Source organism: Sinohyriopsis cumingii, chromosome 10 (assembly GCF_028554795.1).
Source record: "Sinohyriopsis cumingii isolate HCF-2022 chromosome 10, ASM2855479v2, whole genome shotgun sequence".
Taxonomy (NCBI): Eukaryota; Metazoa; Mollusca; class Bivalvia; order Unionida; family Unionidae; genus Sinohyriopsis; species Sinohyriopsis cumingii.
This window is the reverse complement of record NC_142970.1, coordinates 111080789-111107466: the sequence shown is the minus strand read 5'-3', so window position 1 is coordinate 111107466 and position 26678 is coordinate 111080789. Positions and strand designations below refer to the sequence as shown.

General features: G+C 34.4%; 1 protein-coding gene across 2 annotated transcripts in view; it reads right to left on the bottom strand.

Moving 5' to 3' along the window:
- Positions 1–2910: 2910 nt before the first annotated feature.
- LOC149791023 (uncharacterized) overlaps positions 2911–26678 on the bottom strand; it is a 102505-nt gene continuing 78737 nt past the window's right edge. For both annotated transcript variants that reach the window (XM_089972896.1, XM_089972897.1), the window contains 5 exons: positions 26317–26477; positions 23311–23438; positions 11784–12353; positions 10324–10348; positions 2911–7623 (listed from right to left, as the gene is read on the bottom strand). In XM_089972896.1, the coding sequence (XP_089829022.1) occupies positions 7328–7623; positions 10324–10348; positions 11784–12353; positions 23311–23438; positions 26317–26477 (1180 nt within the window). In that variant the 3' untranslated portion in view covers positions 2911–7327. The remainder of the gene's footprint in view (positions 7624–10323; positions 10349–11783; positions 12354–23310; positions 23439–26316; positions 26478–26678) is intronic.

The following is a 26678-nucleotide window of genomic DNA, read 5'->3' as shown; positions in this document are numbered from 1 at the left end:
ATTGAAAGAAAAATGAATAATTTTGTTCATTCTGACAGACATTGCACCTTTCATTTGTTGTGCATAAAATATAGTCCCAAACAAAGTTGAACTAGTAAAAGTAGATTGTACATTTTTACAAACTACAAATCAAAGAAAAAGCTTCCATCCGAATAAACAGAAAATTTTATAATGACAAAATCATTTTTCAAAACAGAATGATTAATGCTTTATGATGCCATATTGATACGGTAATCAGTAGGCCGAGAGTACGTTTACCCTAAAATGTCACTAGCAGAACTAAATGTTACACTGTTGTGATTTTTATGTGAAATATGATTACTGGATGTAGAAATTCCCACATTTACTGCAATGCATTTATGACCGGATATTTACAGTATTTGACTGGAACAATAGACTGTACAGTGGACATAAACAAATTTCTTTTTGAGTCGGATTTGTATCCCATATATACTGCGTAAAGATGCTGTGGTTGGATAACGTTCTGTCAGTTAAGAGACCCATTTATGTCTTAATTCTTTGTGAACAGAGGTGAGTTTATTTACTTCTGTAAGTTAACATTTAAACCATGCTTGTATATATGGTGGATTCTATATCCATGTTTTGGATATACTGCTCCCTCTCCTCACCCCTTCATGAAATAAGCAATACCCTTAGTTTTACTTCTTATTGTTGTTTTGGTCTTGTAGTTTTATGCTATGTTTCTCATTATGATATCGTTATACATGACATAACAAACCCCTGTAGGGGTAACATATCCATATTCAGACAGCCAAGATATTTTGTCCTCAATTTCCTTTTGCAAGTCGAGTTCAAAAATGGCCACCAAACATGTTCAATCAAAACCAAACATTCTAGAAGGCAGGGTTAAAAACATTTTTCCATGATCCCAGCCAATCAGTAAAGAGGATACTGCACAATAATTTCATGGGCTTATTTGGACCAATAATGATAATAATAATAATAATAATAATGACCTTATTTAAAGAGGGTAACACAATTAGCTAAAAACTAATCTACCTTGAGGCCCTCATGCAAAAGAATTTATTTATTTTAGCTGCATCTCTGAAGCCACTGGATATATTGGGTTTGGAAGAAAGAAATAGAGTGGGTATTTCTAATCTCAACTGGAATACTATTCCAGAGCAGATTTCCAGAGTATTGGAAACTTTTTTTAAATAACTCCTTATTTGGTTTGGGAATTTTATACTGTTTGGTAGACAAGGATTGCAGGTGGGGAGTATTACCAGGTAGCCTATACTGGAATAGTGATTGTAAATATTCAGGAGCACTATTATGAGATATCCTGTACATTAATTTGGCTTTTCTCAAACAGATTCAGTCTTTAATAGGTAATATTTTTAACCTACCAGCTAACTTTTCCTTGCATTCTTTCTGGATTGATGTTAGCCCAAATGCTCTTTTTTGAAGATGTGCCAGCTTTGCTGTTTTTATCATTTGAATTACCCCATACTACTACAGTAGTCCAAATAGGGTTGTAAGTAACTGTCATAAAATAGTTTTCTGTGCCTTTCAGGGAGAAAATGTCTTATCCTATTGAGAAGCCATAAACTTGAATTGACTTTTTTACTGATATGTTTGATATGTTCAGTCCATGACAGGTTATTATCTACCAGAACACCAAGTAGTCTATCATGCCAGACCATTTGAAAATTTGTATCCTTCCATGTCAGACATAGTTCATCACTATCAAGATTTGTCCTTCTTTGCCGTGTTGAAATAAGTAATATTTTAATTTTACCAGTATTTACCACCATGCCATTGCATGTGCACCAGTTTTCCAGTTTGTTTAGGGCATTCTGTAAAGAAATTTCGAGTTCATGCTTTGTGTTTTGGATGTCTGACAATGTTGTGTCATCTGCATAGAGATCTGTAGATGACATTGAGTCTCCGAGTAAAAGTGGTAGGTCATTAATGAATCTACAAATACAGATCCTATTATTCTACCTTGGTCAAGTGCTTGAAGCCATTTATCAGTTAGGGAGATCATGGCAGTCTCACAGGAATGGTTCTGTCTAAAGCCTGATTGACTAGGGTGTAACAGCAAGTGTTTGGTTAAATATGACATGAATGAGTCATGGGCATGTTTTTCAATCAATTTTGACAATTTTGGTGTATTGAGATTGGTCGGTAGTTATCAGCATCATCCTTAGAACCAGATTTGTGAATAAGAGTTACTTTTGCAGTTTTCCATATTTTGGGGGCAGATGAGGTTGCAATACTTAAATTAATTATGAATGTTATGCTATCTACAATAGCAGTGGCAGAAGATTTAATGAGTCGTGGACCAATCTAATCAAGTCCTGTAGCTTTCTTGGTATCAAGTTCACTGAGATATTTTTTAACAAAGTTTTTTGATACTGGTGGGATAGAGAAACACACCTCCTTAGAGATTTTGCTGCTGCAGAACTTTTTCAGTTCATTAAAGTTGTTTTCTATCACTGGTTCTTTTAATTTTGTGGTAATGTTGGTGAAAAAATCATTGAAAACATTTGCAATGTCAGTTTCATCAGTGACTATGGTGTCATTTACCAGAAGTGAGTGAATTTTATTTGTCTGTTTTTTGTGCATTCCTCCAGTGAGTTCATTGAAGACTTTCCAAATGGAGTTCGTGTTGCTCTTTAATTCTGAAGCAATGATTGATAATAATCACATAAAGATATTTTAACACGTAATATAAAAAATATGAAACTACACATATTATAGGAAAACTATACCTACCATGTGATAACTATTTTTATCAAGCTAATTTGAATGAACCTATTGCCAGAAATATGAATATTTATTGAATGTTAATAAACATATTAATGTTTATCAGACAACTTAGAATGAATTCTTCAAAAAGCAAAATTTCTTCAAATGTAGAATGAGAAAATGAAGCATAAAGCATTATATATGAAATATTTTATTGAATTATTTAATGTAAAATAGTAATGTCATTTCCTCACAGAATATACTAGTAGTTTTTGAGCAAAACAAATAATGCTTACTAAAATACAAATACTCTCTCTCTACATATATATAATATAATATTCTGTAAACAACATAATACGTAGCTGATATTTCTCTTTGAGTATGGACGAAATACTTATGTGATGTATGACTCGACAGACTGAGTTGGATTTGCATGTCTGTCAAACAAGCAGGAAAATTTTTAACAAACTTAACAAACTTTTATATACCAAGACACTGTATACTTGGTGTTTTGTGTTAAAGGAATGTTACCCCTGACTTTGAAATCTTACTTGAAATTACCACATGCAGCATTCTGATTCGTCAGAAATTTTTCAAGTAAGAATTGAAGTCAAGTCATTATATGTATGCATGTATGTATGTTTGTATGTATGTATGTATGTATGTATGTATGTATGTATGTATGTATGCCTGCATGCATGCACATTTATGCATATGTATAAATGTTAATACTTATTTATATCAACATGAAATCATTCACAGAATATTATTATAATTATGGCACATACTTCATCAATTTCTTGTTTTTATCACAATTTAACTAAATTTGTTCATATGTCTTCAGTACATAACAAAACTTATTTCCGTTCAGAAAGTCATAAACAGTGATAAAACTTGCAAAATCATTTGAATGGTAAAAGGATTTAAATCAACAAAAAACATGTACATCCTTTGCCCAAATGAAGTGATGTGTATGTTAAGTTAAATCTAAGAAGGTTTCACCCCAAAAATCTCAATCCAAAAATGTGTGTGTATATATAAAATAGTTCATACAAAATACATACTATACATACATGGTCCTTCAGATACTCTAGTATATGTAAGCAGATATATATATATATATATATATATATATATATATATAAAAGACAACAATTTGTGTTGGCACAATCATTTTATGCACTAAATAACCTCTTACACTCACATGTATAAGGATTATGCAATTGTTGGTGTATTCCCTTCCAAAAACAAAGAATAAAATGTTATCATTTTTTTAGCATCTCATTGATCCCACAGATCATATTCTAGAAAAGACAGCTTTGACATAACTATGACATAAGAATACACTTTTCTATACACTTACATGTAATTTCCTAACCCTATTGATATGTTCTATTTATAGCAATTGTCCCAGATTCATTGGCATGATTTATATTTGGAGAAGACACTTGTCTGAATGATATTGTACAAGAGAATAATACAGTATAATAGACCTGCATGTAATTTCCTATCACTCTCATTATTTTCTATTTGTAGCAAATATAATGAAATATTTAAAGGAACAGAGTGGTTATTTGCCTTTTAACCTTTGCCCTTACATTCCTTCTTCTGACTCATGTTTAGTACAGAACCAGTCTGTGTCTATTTGGTGCTAAAAGTCAAGTGAATTCTGTTCAATGTGTTAGAGAGGAGAAATATTTTAAAATAATTTAGTGATGGATTAGAAAAGAAAATATCCATAATCCACCAAAAATTAAAAAATGAATACATAAATGACATACAACATTCCAGTCTATGGCAGAATCATGTATGAAGCTGGCTGTGTGGAATGGATTTTATAATGGTCATGGTGATAATTTTGATTAGGAAAAAGGCAAGAAAACAAAGAAACACATCAAATTGGCTCATCTCACTAATTCCAATACTCAGGTACCTTTCTTTTTACTGCAAAACCCAAGTGCGGACACTAGTGTGATAAATACAGAGGTGTTGTTTACCAAGTATTTAACAGAACATGGAATACCCCTAAAATGGATTACCCTTAGCAATAGCAGAACATGTTTGTCCTTTATATAAACGGTTTTTCCCAGATTCTAAAATTGCATTAAACTATGCATGTGCAATAAAAAAATATCTACTATTGTTAGGGTTTTATCAGAAGATGCCTCACTTAAAATAGCAGAGGCCTTAATCAATGGAACTCACAGCTACAGACAGGAGTAGTGATTTTGATGAGCAAAAGTTGAACCCCATTTAAGTCAGATACTTTGATAAATGAACAGTTTATTCCACTGAAGAAAATATGTTTGATTTATTTCATAATGCTCAGAAGAAGAAAAAAACAAGACACAAGTCTGCAAAACTGTATACGGATTTCGGCTGAGAATGCAGCAGTAATGGCTGGAATTCATAAAGGAGTTGCATCATGTATTTTTAAAATATCCACATCAATTTATATCATAGGTTGTCCATCATTTGATGCACCTTGCGGCAGGAAGAAATGCTGCTGATGAATTAGAACTTGGTAGTGACCATATGTATTATTATTAGGATAAAAGTAGTACATGGAAACAGAATCTCAAGTTGTTAAATGATGAGTTTGAACTAGAACACTATAAAGTTTCTGTACAAGCTGGTTATACCTAGGCAAAATGTAGTAGCTGTTTTCTTGAGCTTTGGACATCAATACTTTCTTCCGAACTGAACAAGAGTCAGCAAAGCCCTACTAATAAAGAAATTGGGTCATCTGAAATGAAGAAATTGAAATCTGTGGAATCTTTATCAGAGAAGCCTATATCCATCCAGCATGAGAGCCTCTGGGCTCAGGCTAACAGTGTGAAAGATAAATGTTGTGAGAAAATCCCAACCAATTGTTAGTAAACCAAATCTTGTTTTCCTGATGTCCTTTGAATTTATAGCATGTTATATGTGGATTAATCTTACCATCCACTTTGATTACACTTTTGTCTCTCAGGAGGTTGGCATGTAAAACATTCTATTCCTAATAAAGTGACTGATAAACACTGCCATTTATCTAAATGCTGCCAGTGGCCTAGTGGTTAGAGCATCCGCCTCGGATGCGGGAGGTCATGGGTTCGATCCCCGGTCGAGTCATACCATAGACTTAAAAAATGGTACTAACAGCTGCCTCGCTTGGCGTTCAGCATTAAGAGGTTAGTATTAGGACTGGTCGGCCTGGTGTCAGGATAATGTGACTGGGTGGGACATCATGCTACATGTCTGCGGCATGATGCCCCAGTGCTAGACATCACTATAAACTGCCACACTGCAGACATCGTAGCGATATGACTGAAAAATTGTTAAAGCTACGTTAAAAATCAAAATCACATCACATCTAAATGCTGCCATTTTCTTCTTGCAATCTTTCCTTATGCAGGTACAAGAATTAGCATGTACACTGAAAAGCAAAAGGGACATAACTATAGAACAAGCACTCCGTGAATAGTATATGATATGCCAGTCAAAGTTTAGTAGTTCTATATTTATCCTCTAGCAAGGCTGTCACATCTACCTTTAAACGACATTGTTCACCCTGGAGATAACTGACTAATTGGTTTCAATTATGTGAACTTTTGGTCACGGTATGCAGCCTCGAAACAAATTTACTGTACAAAAATCATATGCTTCTTACTACCTTATAGTTTCTATGGCATTTTATCTACAAAGTTCGGATAAAAAGCTTACTTCAGAATAAATGTTATTTTGCAAAAGCTTGTTTTCTTTTCATCCTCAATGACCTTGGGAAACGAGCCCCACAACAAAAATATCTCTTTTATACCCTAAGTGTAATCACTCCACAAACTTTGGTCATGATGCATGGTCAAGTTAACATGTATGACCTTTATTCTTCTTTCAGTCATAATGACCTTGACCTCTGGCCTTATAAAAGAAATCCAAGAGGCTTCATATATATATATATATATATATATATATATATATATATATATATTAAGAGAATATATTTCTTCTGTAAGTCAGAAAATTACATGACCTTTTACATTTGACCTCAAAATTCATATTTATTTAGTTACCTTTACCGTTGACTTTTTCACCTCAAACTGATATTCTTCTGAACCACAATTTGAGGTGATGTATAAGGTTTGGTATTGATGCAGAACCAATGTTACTGTGCAGAACCATTTTTCTTCTCTTAGTCACAGTGACCTTAATCTATCGACCTCATAATAAATATGCTTCTTCGTCACCAAAAATGCAAGCTATCCAAATAGTTTACTCCAGGCAGGTGATGCATAGGTAATTCTAGCATGCAAAGTCATTTTCATACTTTAGTAGTATAGATGTTGACTTTTAATCTTTTGCCCTGCAAAAATAAATAGCTTCTTCCTTACCCCAAGACTGGTAATTGTAGTTTGAGAGAAGACCTTTACTTATGGTGCAAAATTGAAACTGATAGTTGGATGCACAGTCAAATGGACAAAATAGTTTCAAATATGACATATAAAAAGAACATTATTTGACAAGATTTAGGCAAGATTTTCATGACAATGAATGAATGTTGATGATATGTGACTAGCAATTGTCTAAAACTTTGGTTAAGCTGGCAAACTGGTGAATACTTCCCAGGCACAATCTACAAAACTTCATTCAAGATACTAGCATCTATTCCAACACTTCTGAAAGCCTTCTCTAGACATCTAAATGTGGCTTGGCTAGCATTCCGCTGAACCCATGCCTGTAGAATCTTAAAACACTGTGTGGGAACATGAGGACTCTCAATTTGTATCTGTTCAATTCTGGCCCATGGGACATCCAGCTCCAGGCCCAGCTGAAGAAACTCTTTCCCAATTTTCAGGGAAAGTCGACTGAGGTGCTTCTCTGAGGGAACATGGTCCAACAAATGGAGAGGTAGGCACGAAATAGAACCATCTGAAAAATTACACAAGTTCAAGATAATATCAGAGACACAACAATATGAACAGTATTAAAGATCAAAAACTATTCCATAGAAATAAGAGTATTTATATATATATATATATATATATATATATATATATATATATATATATATATATATATATATATATATATTATACAAGGAATGTGTCTACAATAATCCAGAATCAGACATTAATGACAATGCAAGTCATGCTGAATTAAAATATTCTTGATTACAAACCATAGTAAATTACTTATATATTACAATAGCATTTCAATACATATTTACAATTGTCCTCATGTTATATTCATAACACCATTATACACTACATATCAAATCAATGTTGTAAACTGCACATCATGCAATCTTGGATAGATATACAAAAATGCCATGTATTGACAAAGCAACACCTCTACTCCTTCCTCAGCAACCAGAACAAAATGATGTAACTGATTAAACATAATCAGATATGAAGAAAACAAAACCCATTATGGCACATTATGTAATCTTAGGATAGAAATAAAAACTGCTATGTATTGACAATGCAATGTCTCTACTCCTTCATCAGTAATGGTTATATGGTGGGGTAAGTTAAGAACACTGTTATCATCATTAAACCATTTCAAACTAAATCCTGAATAAGCAGAAGATTCCTAAATGTAACTTCATCTTGTTAACAGGGGTATAAAATAATGACCAACCATATCAGTTGGGAATGTTGCCAATCGGATTAAAGTTCCAACTTAAATCCATGTTGCTAGTGCTTAATACAAGTGGGGACAATTTATAATACATTAGCAAATGATAACTTTCACTCTTTTATAATTTATCATTGTCAAAATCTTAAACAAATCTTTGTAATAAAAGTTCTGTAGAAAATGCTTTATTTGGGGGATCATGTGTAACTTTAAAAAACTTTAAACTCAAAACTTTAAAAGAAATTAATAACATTGTTAATGATGACAACAGAAAAAGGTATGCCTAAAATTTACAATTCACTGACAGGGGTGAGAACAGAAAGTCTGAAAAAGTTCTGTGAATTAGATCTGGTTTGTAAATCATATATGCCTCCCAACTCCACCCTCTTGCAGACCAAACAGTTGGTGAAAGAACTTCAATTTAGGAAAAACTGAAAAAACGGCTACAATGGAAATAAAATCTAATCTGATCTAGAAAGTTAAAAAGAATATGAAGTAACATTTAAAACTGCAATAAATACTAGAAATTCTAATGAAGTCATATACACATGCATACAAACATGCAAATTTAATTTGACTGTTCAGTGGTTTGTGTAAATCTTGCTAACAATCTTCTCTGGATGGACAGATAAGTGGATCGACAGGTAGGTGGATGGATAGGCAGGTGGACGGATATGTAGGTGGATGGACAGGTAGGTGGATGGATAGCGCTAAATCAAGGTGACTGTACAGTTACACAGCAAGTTAAAGAGAGGAAAATAAAAAGGGGAAAATCATCTGAGCACACTGGATCAAAAACAAGTTGGCAGATGGACAAAATAATGTTTTCAATGGCTGTCTACCACACACTCAATTTTAGTAGAAACGACTGTGACAACTGTAAGATAAAAAGCAATTTCGAAAAATGTATAATTTAGCATTCTGTCCACACATCACATACAAGTCATAACCAGACGAAAGGAGACTGAACTATTCCATCAGTGCATCAACCAATGCAGTTCGTCTTCCAGACTAATTATTACCCCAATTAAGATTTGTTACAAAACAGCTGACATGTATTTTTTAGCATTCTGTCCACACATCACATACAAGTCATAACCAGACGAAAGGAGACTGAACTATTCCATCAGTGCATCAACCAATGCAGTTCGTCTTCCAGACTAATTATTACCCCAATTAAGATTTGTTACAAAACAGCTGACACATGAACACAACAAGTTGTAAACTGATTACTGTATTATTGTAATTTGGATAGTTAAGACCAAAGGCAAGATATATATTCAGGTGTTATAAGTAATTCAGGAAGCAATGGTGGTCCATCATTGCCCACGAGTTTTTGACTAAAAATCTGCTGAACTTTGCAGATATCAGATAAAAAATAGAGATTAACAAATCAATGATGTTGACAAAAATGTTTGTGAGAGCATTTTGGTGGGGTTTTTAAACACTTTTAACTGTTACAGTGTCTTTATAATTTGTTTTAAGGAAAATATTTAATGGAACCTCTTATCTAATATTTGGTCATTTCATGTCATAAATTTGATGTGTGCATTTTCTCCCAGTTAAATAAAAAAAAATACCATTTGTAGAGAATTTAAAGGCAGTCATGCAAGTTCATTCTATGACATTGGGTTAAATTCTGTTCAGCAGTTTGCTAGAGAAGTTGACAATTAATCAATTAATTTTATAATGCTCTCCTTTTATGGTGGATCTCACTCTATCACACACACACACACACACACACACACACACACACAGAGTAATCTTTCAGATGAACATGCAACAATGCCTGGTCTATCTGACAATTAGGCATCATTGTTCATACATCAGAATGCACGATACAGACAAATTATTTCATTCAAATCAATTCTTGTGCCATTGCAGCACAACAAGGCATCTACATTTTGGATCATCTCCATCACAATAGAATCTCCAATAAATTGAAAGGTCGAGAAGTAACATAGAGTTAACATAGAAGAAACATATCCATACCAACGGCATTTTCTCCAGAACAAACCTGTAAAATATGAAATAATTGTATACAGAATCGCAAAATTTTAAAATACTCGAATACTCTATTTTAAGACGTGAAATAATTGTATACGGAATCTATAAATTGCATGGACTGAAAATCAAAGACTGTTTAATAATAATAATAACAATAATAATGAGGACTTTGCATAGGGCCAATTCTTTTGAAGCTCTAAGCGCTTTACATTAGACAACACCTATAAGATATTTTTCAAAAAAAAAACAATAAAAAAAACAAACACATAATGATATGATTACAAACAAAAACACCATGAAATTAGAAATCATAGAAAAAACTTGCTGAGAATATTTAAGGTAGGAAACATTATTAGGTCTTTAAGTTTGTTCTTGCAGTCAAAATAAGTGAGTTTTACAAGAACTCTTGAATGGGATCACTGCGTCTTTGTGTCTAAGTTCAGTGGGCAATTCATTCCACATTGCTGGGAACTGGTATGCAAAAGAACGCTGTCCATATGACTTTGTTTTCACAGTTTGAATAATGAGTATACGATTTTCAGAAGAAGAGTGTAATTATCTTGCTGGTCTGTACACATGGGTGAAATCGGATAGGTATGTTCGACAAGAGTCCGTCAGTGAAACGTAGCACAGAGAACAAATTTTGTGTTTGATTCTGGAATGAATGGATAGCCAGTGTAGGGTACAGAGCAGCAGGGAGGTGTGCTCTGATCGTGGTACTCTAATACATGTTATGCCTCCAATCCCAACTATAGTTGTGCTTGTAAAATGTCTTTTCAGTAATTTAAGGCTTGTACATTTTTAGCGAATGCTAGTATGAAGATCTGCAAATTTATTTTTCAACTATGTTGTTATTAAAAAAAGGTAAAATATTCCCAACAGTTCCTAGACCTCAGTCTTGCTGCTGTAATGAATAAGACCTTACACCTCAAGTAATAATGAATTCATCAAATTTACTCAGGTTGAGTGTTAAACATACATTTATCATCAGCAAACATCATAAGACTTGAATATGATTTGTCATCATATCCTCCAGCCACTTGCACTTGCTAACGTGTATGTGAGAAAGCTTGCCAGTAGCTTCTCGTGGGTCAGTGGTTCTTTCTGGGGTTTTTCTCGGGTTCTTCCTCCATCATTAATACTGGCTGCCATGTATAGCCTATTGTGTGCTGAAAAATGCCGTAAAACACTACAACAACAACTACAACTTGTTAATGTTACATGTATATGGACCAATCCACCATGCAACAACCCACCCCCCACCTTTAATCTCTGAAATACAACTACAATCCCTTAATCATGCCAGAATTAGGGTCAAGATATGATACAGCTGGTTCATGGTCAACATTCAGAATAGTTCAGCACAAGTGGCTAGATTTTTTTCAAATAATTATAATTTATATTTCTTTTCTTAAAATATTTCATTTTCTTTCATTTTCACTTACCCCATCCTTGAACCAGAATCTGAGCAGGTCATTTGAAGTGATCACATGACTGTCATCATGGCAATGGCAAGCCAATTCTGCATTCTCCTGTAGTATACTCACAGGTACCATGGCATCAAGATTGTCTCCACTGAGTCTAGGACACTGGATACACAACTCAAAGTCCAGTTTCTGGCACAAATAACCAAAAATTTCAGACAGCTTCTCAGTGATGAACTCTCTGATTCTGATACAGACCTTGGCGTTTGGTGCTCTCTCTTTAATTCCCATTCTGGCAATCCTTGCAAAAATGACATACTCCTTAAAGTGCAAGGTCAGTCTGTGCGAAGGGTCAAGATCAAACACGCAACAGCCACAGAAAATCATATTCTCCAACTTCCGCTTGGCAATAGGCCAACAAGCCAAACAAGCAGCAAGAATCCTGTGGAAAATTGGTGGCGGTAAGAACTTTTCCTTGAAGACGTAACAAAGAACCGATGTACTCTCCATTTGGGGATTTGGTTCAGGGCAGATAACTTCCTTAGGCATTGTCTGCCGAAGCATGCATGGAACGAGGAAGTAGTTCTCAATCTAAAAAGTACATAAGGTGTGATTACTGTATGCACTTCATCACAGACTGGTTGGCAGTTTTAAAGGCATTTTCAGCACCTTTAATAAAATAACAACTAGGCAGCTGGAATGGTATCAAACCAGTGTCCCTTTGATTACATGCAGTAGTTTTTGTTCCCATCAAATCAGATGTGTTATAAGACCTGGTGACTGAAAAATATTATGACACTACACATTTTCTAATGTCACATTATATTTATTACCTGATCAGAAAGGAATCAATGATTTAAAAGTTAGAAAGATTGTGTGCTAATTCAATAAAAACATTTTTCTATATACTGATAATTTCTGCTTATAGCAGATTCTTCATCGAAGGTCACAGTATGATTTATGCTTGCCGTTTAAGTCTTTAAAGCCAAAATCAGTTGTTTCAATGCAATATTATTTAAATTTTTCAGTTATTTTGCGTGTTATTTGAACCCACTACTCTTGAAATGGGCAATACCTCCCCTTGATAAGTGTGTGGATGTAAAGCAAGCATTACCTCCCCTGATAAGGGTGTGGAAGTGATGCAGCTGTAGAACAATTAACATGCTGGAGTAGAAACAAGTTTTTGAGATTCACAAACAATTAAAACTTGAAATGGGACAATGTACAATAAAGGCTGATTTTGGCCCCCAAATTAACAATAAATCAAATTGTTTGTAAGAGTATTTATTATGGCTATTTCATTTCCATAATATATCAGCAGCAACTATGCACACATGATATAATGAAACAGTGAAATTAACAGTTAATTGTGTTCTTATGTAGGACTGTGTTGAATCAAAAACTCAAATTTGCCAGATTTACACCTCTTTGAAGTCCTCAAAAACTAACAGGAAATATGAGAACATGTTTCATTTTTTTATAAACAGAAGATGCTTCTTTTTAAACCATCTAACACATGCAAATTTTATGCATTTTATCATTTGTGTTTACCACCAATGAACAGAAAAAATGAAGAAAATCAGTAACCTAGACCAGCTGCATTTTTGTCACCATACAATTTTGGGCTGTCACGTCACAGTAATAAAAAATGCCATATTGTGTTTCTTTATATAAACTTGCGTTCAAATGTCTTTTACTATTTTTATCCGCAATTGTACTTTTATCTCTTTCTGTTTTGGTTGCATTTTCTGAAAATAATAATCAGAATATATGGACAAGAAAATAATAATTAGAATATATGGACAAGTAAATAATAATCAGCTGCAAAAACAAAATGTATGGATATACAAAGATTAATGGGCAAAGTCATTTGAAACTTGAACATATACATGTTAGGTCGTGTCTTACTGTCTATCTTTAGAGCTGGGATTGTGTTATCCTGTGTGCTTTTCTATACATCATTGGAGAGCTGTGGTAGTACATGAATTTGGGGTATCATACACACTTCCATTAATACTAGACTAAGATTAAATAATAAATTAATAGACTGATTGCCAGTCTAAAATTGGGTATAAATTATATTTAACCTGGAGTATGCTTCTCCAGTGAAAAAAGAGACCAGCTGGATGTCATGTCCGAATGTGTGTGCCCATGCTTGCATGTTTATAAATACTTCTTTTCAGTGGATTCCCAGTTGACATTTATCAGACCCAAACACTTCCTTATTTTCCTTGTTTCATCATCAAAGGAAAATAACATTAAACAATTGGTGTACTTGTATTCAAGGCTTTGTTTTAAGTGTAATTTTCAGATAAGGGTTACTTGTATTCAAGGCTTTGTTTTAAGTGTAATTTTCAGATAAGGGGTTACTTGTATTCAAGGCTTTGTTTTAAGTGTAATTTTCAGATAAGGGGTTACTTGTATTCAAGGCTTTGTTTTAAGTGTAATTTTCATTTAAGGGGTTACTTGTATTCAAGTCTTTGTTTTAAGTGCAATTTTCAGATAAGGGGTTACTTGTATTCAGATAAGGGGTTACTTGTATTCAAGTCTTTGTTTTAAGTGTAATTTTCAGATAAGGGGTTACTTGTATTCAAGGCTTTGTTTTAAATGTAATTTTCAGATAAGGGGTTACTTGTATTCAAGTCTTTGTTTTAAGTGTAATTTTCAGATAAGGGGTTACTTGTATTCAGATAAGGGGTTACTTGTATTCAAGGCTTTGTTTTAATGCAATTTTCAGATAAGGGGTTACTTATATTCAAGTCTTTGTTTTAAGTGTAATTTTCAGATAAGGGGTTACTTGTATTCAGATAAGGGGTTACTTGTATTCAAGGCTTTGTTTTAAGTGTAATTTTCAGATAAGGGGTTACTTGTATTCAAGGCTTTGTTTTAAGTGTAATTTTCAGATAAGGGGTTACTTGTATTCAAGTCTTTGTTTTAAATGTAATTTTCAGATAAGGGGTTACTTGTATTCAAGTCTTTGTTTTAAGTGTAATTTTCAGATAAGGGGTTACTTGTATTCAGATAAGGGGTTACTTGTATTCAAGGCTTTGTTTTAATGCAATTTTCAGATAAGGGGTTACTTGTATTCAAGTCTTTGTTCTAAGTGTAATTTTCAGATAAGGGGTTACTTGTATTCAGATAAGGGGTTACTTGTATTCAAGTCTTTGTTTTAAGTGTAATTTTCAGATAAGGGGTTACTTGTATTCAAGGCTTTGTTTTAAGTGTAATTTTCAGATAAGGGGTTACTTGTATTCAAGGCTTTGTTTTAAGTGTAATTTTCAGATAAGGGGTTACTTGTATTCAAGGCTTTGTTTTAAGTGTAATTTTCAGATAAGGGGTTACTTGTATTCAAGTCTTTGTTTTAAGTGTAATTTTCAGATAAGGGGTTACTTGTATTCAGATAAGGGGTTACTTGTATTCAAGTCTTTGTTTTAAGTGTAACTTTCAGATAAGGGGTTACTTGTATTCAAGTCTTTGTTTTAAATGTAATTTTCAGATAAGGGGTTACTTGTATTCAGATAAGGGGTTACTTGTATTCAAAGAGTTACTTGTATTCAAGGGGTTACTTGTATTCAAAGGGTTACTTGTATTCAAGGGGTTACTTGTATTCAAGGGGTTACTTGTATTCAAGGGGTTACTTGTTGGGATTTTCTTAAGAGTCCGTATGGTCTTCATTCTTTTACATCAACATTTTTTCAACAATTAATATAATAGGTTATTTTTATTTCTATACATCAGATCAAGAATATTTTTTTGAAGTATTTCCGACCTACATTTATTGAGATGACTTCCAAATGGTCAAATGACAGCAATGACCTTGATGAAATAATGGTTGGATGAGGAGTGGGTGGAGTAAACAATGAAAAAAATACATTTGTAATAAAACAAATAATAATCTATCAGTTTTATTTTTGTTTTCTTCCCATCATTCTCGAGGCCCATAACATTTAAAATAAGAAATTGGTTCCAGTCCAATCATGGTCTTTGCAATAAGCATTTGAAAACTGAAATTCTCGATCTGTAACAAAACCATACAGATAACACAATCTCTCCCTCTCATAAAATACTAAAATAGTTTCTGATTTTGTGATCATCGATCAGTATAAGAAATAATTTTATCGTGATAAAATAAAGTATAATGTAAGCTTTCCCTGACCAACACACACACAAAACTGATTTAATTACTGATGTTCTGAACACACAGTTTGGATTATTAATTACAGACTGTTATGTCCTATGGATATTGCTAATACATAAACGATCTGTGCTGTCTTTGGGTTTTTGTCCATGGCAAAGAAATACACCAATTGTAATTATGTGGCAGTCAAGTGGAGATTTTGATACAATTAGTCATTGTTAAACATAAACAAAAGTATAAATGTTTAAATGAATATAGGTGTCAGAGATGATCAACCATATTCAACCTAAATATATACATCATTTACACAATTTTTCAAAACAAAAGTACATATTTCAACATACTATCAGGGCTATGAGGTGTACAGTGTGGAAATGCAGTATTTTAGATATATCTCATTTGGCATTCAGTTTTAAAGGCACGTGTTAGCCATACTGTATATTATCCACAACAGGAGAAAACTAGTGGTTTTTTAATAGTTTATTTTTTTTATTACAAGCAATCTTGGATAAGAAGGAAATAGATATTGTAGGAAGAGAGAGGGATCTCTTTTATCTGTGAGTTTGAGAGGAGTCAGACAGGGGTCAAAATCAGCCCTTATCAAACCTTGTCTGAGTTTGACAATATCAGATTGGGGCCAAAATCAGCCCCTAATAAACACTGTCTTATTTTAGTACATACTGCCCAACTATATGAAATTTGGTCATTGATAGGTCCAAAAGTGTAGAAATACAAAAATGAAAAAATGAACAATTTGAATAGCAATGCTGTTTCTGATACAAAGCACAGTATAGTGGTGATACAATGCACACAATACAGTGGTGATACAATGCACAGTAAAGTGGTGATACAATGCACAGTGCAATGGTGATATGAAGTACGGTACAGTGGTGATACAATGTAAAGTACAATGGCGATATAAAGCAAGGTACAGTGGTGACACAAAGCACAGTACAGTGGTGATACAATGTGCAGTGCAATGGTGATACCAAATTTGGTATAGTGGTGACACCAAGCACAGTACAGTGGTGATACAATGCACAGTGCAATGGTGATACCAATGACAGTACAGTGGTGATACAAAGCACAGCACAGTGGTGATACAATGTACAGTACAATGGTAATACCAAGCTCGGTACAGTGGAGATACATAGAACAGTACAGTGGTGATACAATGCACAGTGCAATAGTGATATAAAGCACAGGACAATGTTGATACAATGCACAGTGCAATGGTGATACAATGCGCAGTACAGTGGTGATATAAAGCACAGTACAATGGTGATACAATGCATAGTACCTTGTCAATACAATGCACATTACAATCTCAGCATCAATAATATTATCTAACATGTCTAAAGCATAGCTGCCATAACTTATCATGAAATTTCTAGAAAGGTAAGTTGTTGACTGGATTTGCAACTGAACGCCTACTAATGCAAAAATGGTGAATACTGTTAACGATAGGTATGGCAGGTGCAGTCTGCTGATATGGTGAGTATGAATGCCATCTCAAGGGACAGTACAACTGGTATGCCTGTGGAAGGTGTATGTGACGACACAAAGGCAGGGGGGAACCAGACTTCCACAGAACTTGCAGGCAGTGGTTGGAAAGCATAAGCAAATAAAGAATTCCTACTCTCAATGCTGGTAACTTTTAAATGAATGATTGCAAAATAGGCTGGCACAGCATACATACCTCATCTCTGATGGATTGTGAGTTTATGCCAACATTGGGGTCATGTCAGTAGAAGCATGACTGCTCTACGAATGAATGAAATTCTCTCAATGTTATTTAAGCACAATAACAGACCTTGGTTGATACATATCTGAGGTTGAATGTTGTGGGATTCCACACTTGTTTATGATCACAACTTTAAATGTTTCAGGTGAATCAAGCAAATGTGGCCAATATAGCTTGATTCCAAGGCTGTGCTGTCATGAACAGGGAGTAGTTACTGCAGGTACCAATGGCCTGATAAGGTTCAGTTCTCTCTTGTCTGAGGCCATGTCCTGCAAAGATGCCAGATAAATTGTTCTGGGTGTGCCATCCAACTAATCATACAATGTCTTGGATTGAGAAGTTATGTTTGAATGTCAGGCTCATGGAAATTACATGTAATGTAGAGGTCAAGACCATGAGCAGTACCTGTTCTGGAGAGAGGTCACTGCACTCTAATTTTATACTATCTTTAACCAAGAAGCTAGAAATTGTGGTGTGTTATGTTCTGGAGAGAGGTCAGTGCACTCTAATTTTATACTATCTTTAACCAAGAAGCTAGAAATTGTGGTGTGTTATGTTCTGGAGAGAGGTCACTGCACTCTAATTTTATACTGTCTTTAACCAAGAAGCTAGAAATTGTGGTGTGTTATGTTCTGGAGAGAGGTCACTGCACTCTAATTTTATACTGTCTTTAACCAAGAAGCTAGAAATTGTGGTGTGTTATGTCTTGCTTTATGAACTTGAGAAGCAGGAAAAGCTTGTCTGGCCATTATCAATGTTCTCCATGTGCTACAGATGAGAGTGCATATGGGATGGTGGAGCTTTGCCTCTCTCTGTGTCAGACGAGGAGATAGGATGTATAATCATTTGTTGATTGACTAGCAACAGCAACTTGTTTTTCTTTGCAATAAAACCAGGTTGTGCTATTACATCAAAAGACCAGTCAGGACAGAATAGAATATGGGTTAATGAGCATACTGAGGCAAGCACTATCAGAAAGCAAGTTTTATATGATAGGTGATTGATGGATGTGGATGACTGGGGCTCAAACCTGGATGAGTTAAGCCATGTCAAAACCCAGGAGAGATTACATTTCGGGAATTCCTTGAGTGAACATGGTCTGGATATTAAATCAGACTTGGAGATCAAATCAGATAGGTCATTGTTGTCTCCAACATTGTCTCATTAATGATGTCTTAACATGTCTGAGAACATGGACAAGTATCCCTTTTTGGTAATTGGGGGCTATCTTCTCGCCTTCAAAAAGAAAGAGAAAGATGATGGTCAACCAAGAAATGGAAGCAGAGAGTGGTGTTACATCAAAAGTCATTACAAAACTAGCATTTTCCTTCACAAGCTTTCAGAGTGGAGGGCCTTCCAGCTGTTGGGAAGTTCTGAACTCCTTTTCACAAAAGGCATCCAGGACAACAGCAAGGCATGTTTCTCTGGACACAAACAGAATGTTGGTGACTTTGGCTGCATAAGCAGGGTTGGGATCTCCATGACTTTCTTTTTCATGTCTATTGCTATGGAGATTAGATTGTTGATCCAGGATTTGTCCCAATCATAAAGGGGTGATCAGAACTATCTGGCAGTTTGTGTCCCTCACCAGCTGAACTAATGTTGGTCCCTCCCACCTGTCTGATAGAGCACTGACAACACATGCTTCTGCAACCTCAAAATGAGATGCAAAAGTGGACCATTTTTTGGCTATTTCACCTCATCAAGAAAAGATCTACCATTCTGCAACCCAATAGGATGCAGACTTGACTGGATGGGGAAGGATGGATAGATCACTCCACAGAGCTGACAACCCTCCAGACTCGCAATTAGTGAAAAGTGGAATAAAAATTAGTGAATTTTGAAAACAACTGGTGAAAAATTATATCACAACACTAACTCCATCCACTTTGATGGTCAGTACTGCATTAAATGAAAATTCCAAAATGAAACTAAAACATTTTACTTACGCTGATTACATGAACTACTATATTTGAGGCAAAATTTACTGATATACACAAACTTCACGCTATTTGTCATGATATGATGCTGTGGCATACTTGAACTTCCTCAATTGGGCTATGGTAAATTTGTTTTCAAAACAGTTCAGGCTTCTTGCCTGCTGGTTAATCTTAGTGACTAAAATTGTTGACAATTTTCAGCACCCAAGGCGGCACTTAAAGTTTGTCTTATTTTTGTTCACAACAGGAGATAATCTTTTACTGTCACTGTTGCTGATCTCCAACTGAGAAAGACAGGTTATGTTCAACAAGAAAGTTCACAAACAATGAAGCAGCATTGGTAGCATGCAGGACTTGAGTTGGTGGCTTAAGGTACTCAAAAACTGAAATCTGCTTGGGTGCTATAGCTGTGTGCTGTTTCACATCATTCTGCCACATGCCCACAGGGGCTCATATCGTTGTTTACTATTTATCTGTCATACTTGTACTTTATAATAATATGACTAAATGGTACGTGTATGACAGGTTAATTGTAAGCAACAATACCAGCCCTTGTACCAATCCCCAATTGTAAAATTCACAGCACACTACTGTGAGAAAAGCATAACGTACATCAATGTTTATGGCTGAATGCTAGGCTAAATTTTGGTGTACTCTAATCTATACTTCACTTTTTGTGGAATACAAATCTTTTTCCTTGGAGGTGAACACATTTTAACTGCAGTGTAGCTTAATTAGAACATGGAATTAATCCAGAAGATGAAATGTTGAGCAGTGAACAATTAGTGTTGTTGGCACATGTGTGGAAAACTGTTAACTAAAGCAAATTTCGATATATGCTTCATGTAGTTTCCCAACCTTTATGTGCTTTTTGATACCAATGTGCTTACATCATCTCTGCAATCATGCCCAATGCTAAAAGTTGTGGCCCGCTGTGTGCAAAAAGCATGATGTATATCAGCATTTATGGCTGAATGCATGGCAAATGTTTGGTTTTATTCCAAACTAAACTTTTTTGTGCAATACACTTCTTTTTCCTCGGTGGTGAAGATGTTTTAAAGATGCTGTGCCGAACAGTAATTCAAATCAGTGTTGGCGATGCATGCGTGGAGAAAAATTCTGGTTTCTTTCAGAAGCATTTGTAAAACTACTGTTATACATATAGATTAAAATATGCTAAATGCTTGGCCAACTGCACCAATCAGCTATAGTTTACTAATATCGTGACTAGTACTGGACCGTTTCAGCAATGACTGATATCACAACCAGCACTTATAGGGAAAATTTATAATAATTGAGAATTGGTGAATTCGTGATTTTTTTGCATGTGGAGTGAATCCATGAATCACTGTAGAAAGTTGTGAAATTCACGCCAAAATCATGAGGGTTGGCAGCTATGACACTGTATGTAGCAGTTGTTCTCTCGTTGGCAGTGAGAAAAAAAAATTTGAGCCCTTGTGGCATGTGGTAAATCTGAATATGCATCTGGGTGCACCACCAAAGGCAATCCCATACCATAAAAAGATCTGGTGATTTCATTCCTCTCTGTCGGAGCAGGTATGTGACCAATACTGAGTTGTCCAAAATTATTAGGACTGTATGATGTCCATGCATGCAGCCAACCCAAGTGTTTGAAGCGCTGAGAATGGCTTTCATTTACAAGAGGCTGATTTTGAAGGGACATCTCTTGAAGCATCCACATGCCACTAACTGTCATTATGTGAGGTCATAAGCATGCTCCCCAACTCAACAGACTGTCTTTTGTAAAAATTATTATTTCTGCTGGTGGATTTTTGAGTGATATTCCCACCATGAACCACGTCCTGTCTAGCCACTGAAGAAGGAAATGCTAGTTGAGATCATAATGTTCTGATGGCCCGTGAAATGTAACCTTTGGGCTAGAAAGGTCATTTGTACTGGGTGCACTGGATGGCACAAGAAATGTGACCTTTGGGCGAGAAAGTTCATTTGTACTGGGTGTACTGGATGGCATAAGAAATGTAACATTTGGGCTAGAAAGGTCATTTGTACTGGGTGCATGTAATGGCAACCAAGCGGCAATAAATCTTCCACCACAATGAATAGGCCAAGGAGTTGAAGAAACTTTATTTGAAATCCTCTCTGATGCATGAACAATGAATTATGTATTTTGGGAGGTGGAGTGATAGACGAGATTGAGATGTGTGAAAAACTCCACACTGACATGGATTAAATGTTGATAGTGGATAATGTCTCACTTCTCAACATTTATTATCCAATCCAGATTGCAACAGAGGCTAGATGGTTATTCATATCTTGGATAAAAACTGAACTTATACAATGTTTTGAAGAATGTAATCCAGGTACTCAGCCATCACTTTAGACGTCATCATCCTCAACTTTGAGATTACAGTCTAAAACTTTTTAAAAGGAGCAAGGATTTAAGTTGAGGCCAAGATGAAGGGTATGGATACATTGCCTCAATAAGCAAAATGAAGATATTTGCACGTTTCTGTATGAATTGGAATGTACAATTATGTCCTGGACAGTTCTAGCAGATTGCTTAGTCATCTCATAAAAATAAAGATGGAGTGACTTTGTTGTTTCGGGGCAAACTGAACTGGTCGAGTCTGCCAAGATCACAAGTCTCAATTTGCTATTGGGCTTCATCATCCTAAACAGACTGGAGTAGAAGGCTTCAGTGTACAGTTTGTTTTTGTTTACAATCTCCACTTCATAAATACATCTTCTGTATTATGTCCATCTTCATGGGTTGCATGGGCTTTTCATTATGATGGGGACATTCAATGTGAAGGCCTGATCAACAAGATTCTGAGGTCCTCCAACATCAAATCATCCAGCTGTTTTGGAGAAAGATAACTCTATTTCTGTTCCTGAAAACAAGCTCTTACACTTCAAGGCCATTATTTTCATTTAACAAACCTTCTACTCATAAGCTTCTACAGTAATGGATGCTCAGCTTATTCTGTACTGATATAACACACAGTAATAAACAATGCAATGACTTTTCAAGGAATTTTGAATAACAACCAAAGCTTGTCATAGACAATATTCTCTTAAGGAAATGGAATGTCCAATTTGTTTATCATTGACCTGACAGGCACAAAAGTAGAAGCAAAGCAACTAACTGCCACTGTGGCAATGATATGCTATTCTAGAATACATTGTGATCACCCACATTGATCCCATCCTATTCATTTAAGTTTTTATTTTAAAAGCTGATATATATTTTATTCTGTTTTTCAATAAAATCAGGAACTTGTCACAGATAAAATCAACAAACTATTTGAGGCAAGCCCTCAAATTCAAGTTTTTAAGTTTGTATGAACCATGTAGAGTATCTTCAGTGCTAAATTTCAGTAATATAGTTACAATAGATGGTACAAGAAATTTTTCTTTTTAATTTGCACATATTGGCAAACAGAAATGGTAGTAAATTTCCTGAACATTTTCCCCATATTTCACTTTAAACTTTCTATAGTCCTATCAATGCATTGCATATTCCTTACCAACGCAACTCAAAAAGAGACTAAACAGATCATAATTATATCTGCACAAGTATTTTTATCTTTTCCTTTTTAAACCTGGGCATAATTGTGTTACATGAAGAGCTCAACTTCATATAATTATCTATTCTTATTTTTGTTCCATTTGGTCGAGTTCTAATCTGATTTAATGCATCAGGCAAATATGGACAAATGTATTAGCTTATTGAAGTTTACTAACCTTGACCTCTTCCCCATCATCAGTGAATGACCTTGGCTTTGCCACAATGTTCAAATGCTCCATAAGCAAAAGGATATGATCCTTGTTGTCATGGAGATCTGGATTTTTGTCCTTTGTCCATATGGCATCTAAAAAATTGAAAGATGTCAGTTGATAGATAAGTGATTTTTAAACAGGCAGGAATGTTCCAGTCTTATCAGTGATATTTCTGCTGTTATATATATTTATATATTTAATTTATATTTGATTTAATTTAATTGTCTGCTTGTAAGTTTTCAACTTTTTATTATTTTTAATTTCATCACGTGTCAAAGTAATGTAGCTTTGTTTACTAGGAATTTGACACTTTCCAGAAAATAGTTTGACCTTTGACTCTTCAGTTGTAAACACCTAAAGCTGATCTAGTTCCTGACATTTATTTAGAAATCAGTGAGAGAAGTAAACAACTTTTTAATTTTTTTATTCTCGGAGTAAAATGATTGGTTTTTATCAAGGTCATTCTGGGGCTACATGAATTATTTTATATGTAAACAGCCTCCATTTTGCAATTCTGGGCCTTCCAATATTGCACATTAGTTACTTTTAATAGTGATGCATAGAGGGATATCTCTCAGATTGGGCTTAAAACACTTGCTGTCAAGGTGTTCATTTGTTTGTGTCCAGTTTGGGAATTACATTTTCATGTTTATTCAAATTATTTGGATTCTAAAGGACATTTCTTTTCCCTGGACAAATTTGAGTGGTCATACAAAATTCCTGGACAAAGACATTTCATTAATTCAAACACTGGATTATTTTTTTATGAATAACACAAAACTGTAGACCTTACAACACCACAAAGGATACAGTATACGTCATCCCTTTCCATCTTGGATCCTTTGTCGGGACTCAAACTTGAATTCCTTAGAACATTTCATTATTAGGACTTCTAAAATTTAATTTGTGGGTTATTCTTGGATAATTTTTGGATTTGATTCTTAAAACCGTAAGTTCTTATTTTTTTATTTTTACAGTATTTTTCCAGGGAAAGAAATTATGCGTTCAATCTTTTTAAAGCTTGTCATTTTCACTCTTTCTTTTGTTACTGTTTATTTGAGTCTACACACATAACACTGCATAGACAGTGTCATAAGCAGGATATATTATTCAACTGCTTCATGTAAAACTCTGATGGTATGTTGACCAAAAAACCAGAAAAAAATTGTTGCAATATTTCCTGTTCCATGTGGCAATCAACATGGGTAATAAATTTCAAATGCAAAATAATATACCAATTTTGTAAAAATCAAACATGCATCAAATATGTAACAATTATGTTCCTGCTAATGTCGTCAATTGTTAGACCAGTATATGCCTTGATAAGGATTGATAATCCTTTTGGAAACATGAGCCACAGCGAAGCTTGCATGTACATCAATGTCAGGCCAAATTAGCATGTTGGAAAACAGGCATATCAACACCTTCAATTATGGAACTTGTTTGGCATACCACTGGAGTTCAAATGGAACTTTATAAATTTGGATTTGTGATAGATTTTTTTAGGTAAATTTGGGATTAAATTCACAATACTGTAAGTTCTTTTTTAAATTTTCACTTTGTATTCCAGGGAAATAAATTATTTGTTCAATTTTATAAAATATTTTGTCTTTTGCTCTTTTCTGTTACTTACTTTTAGACCATAGAGTTATGACAATTTATGCACAGTACTCTGTAATGAATGGGGTAATATATACATAGGATTCTTTTAATGAATGGGGCAATATATACAAAGTACTCTTTAATGGATGGGGGAATATACACAAATTACTCTTTAATGGATGGGGGAATATATCACGGTACTCTTTGAATCAATGGAGTAATATATAGAGTACTTATTTAATGAATGGACCAATATATGCACAGTACTCTTTAGTGAATGTGGAATATATATATATATATATATATATATATATATATATATATATATATATATATATATATATATATATATATACAGTACTCTTTTAACTGTAGATTTAAATGATTACTGCTCATTATGATCAACAGACATGTATACACATGCACCTGTAGAGTAAAAAGTGCAAAACACAATGATCCCCAAAAATAATAAAATGAGGAAATGAAGCATGAAATATTGGTAACAGTAAGCTACTATTGGAATGACTGTAATAGATGCCAAAATTTATTCACACAAAGGTACATTAATCTACCAACAAGACTGGCTGAGAAAGTGACCTATAAGTGAAGCTCAATCAAAGGCATGGATGCATGAAATGTAGGTCAGTGACCTGATTTTGACACGATTTAGTACTCTACATAATATATCAATAAACAAAGGTACAAGAATGTACACTCAAAGTTGCATGGCACACAGACTAAAAGGTAAAATAAGTCACAAGTTTGAAACTAATATTTCTTAGTAAAATATGTTTCTTTGAGAATACATAATGTAGGTTCTGATCTCCATTCCCCAGCCTGAATGATGCTGGTCAGTGAACAATTATGGATGAATACTAGGCTGGTGACAACTGAGAAAAAAACCTAGTAAGCCAAAATGCATAATAAGTTCATGAGAGCTACCGAGTGAATAACCCACTTACTCCAGGATGAGATAGTTTGTTTTAATATACCTCCAGTCCTGTCTCAAGGCGTTAACTCCTTTGATGCAACGGTTGTTTCATTAAGGTATTATTAAGCCAGGACTAGGTCTTGTAGGTGGCCTTCACCTGATGTGTCCAAAAAGAGGCATGTTTTGTGATGAATTTAATGTCCTTATAAAGTCTGTGTGCAGAAAAGAAACCGACAATAGACATAACAAGACACAAAGTGAAGTAATGTGATGTTGCCGATATAAATAAATTACATGCATCTACAATAAATATGGTGAATGCATAACTTCAATGAGTTGTGATGGTTGCAGAAAGATGAATTTCACTGGAAAAAAAAAGACTTAAATTAAAACAGAAGACCATGCACTCAAAACTAATAGATCATTCATTTACAAACCGATCAGTTCCTGTGTTAGTTTTCCTTTCTTCTTGAATTCAGACCACTTGTCAATGATGGCAGGCTTCTTCAAAATGAACATTTCTGCTGTGACAAGAGATTTCAATGCATCAATTAACCACTGTGGATCAAGGACAATTTTCTCCCTTAAAACATCAGTGCTGAAAAGAAAAGATATCTATCAGATTTATATGCAATCTGCATTTTGTCTTGGATTTTAATAATTAAAAAGAATACAGGAAACAGGAAACTAGATTAGTGTCTGCACAACATGACTTGCTTCCATTGCAGCAAGAAAAAGAAAAAAAACCATAATTCTCCCAGTGGTTTATCACCCATTGGTAAGATGCCGAAATGATTTA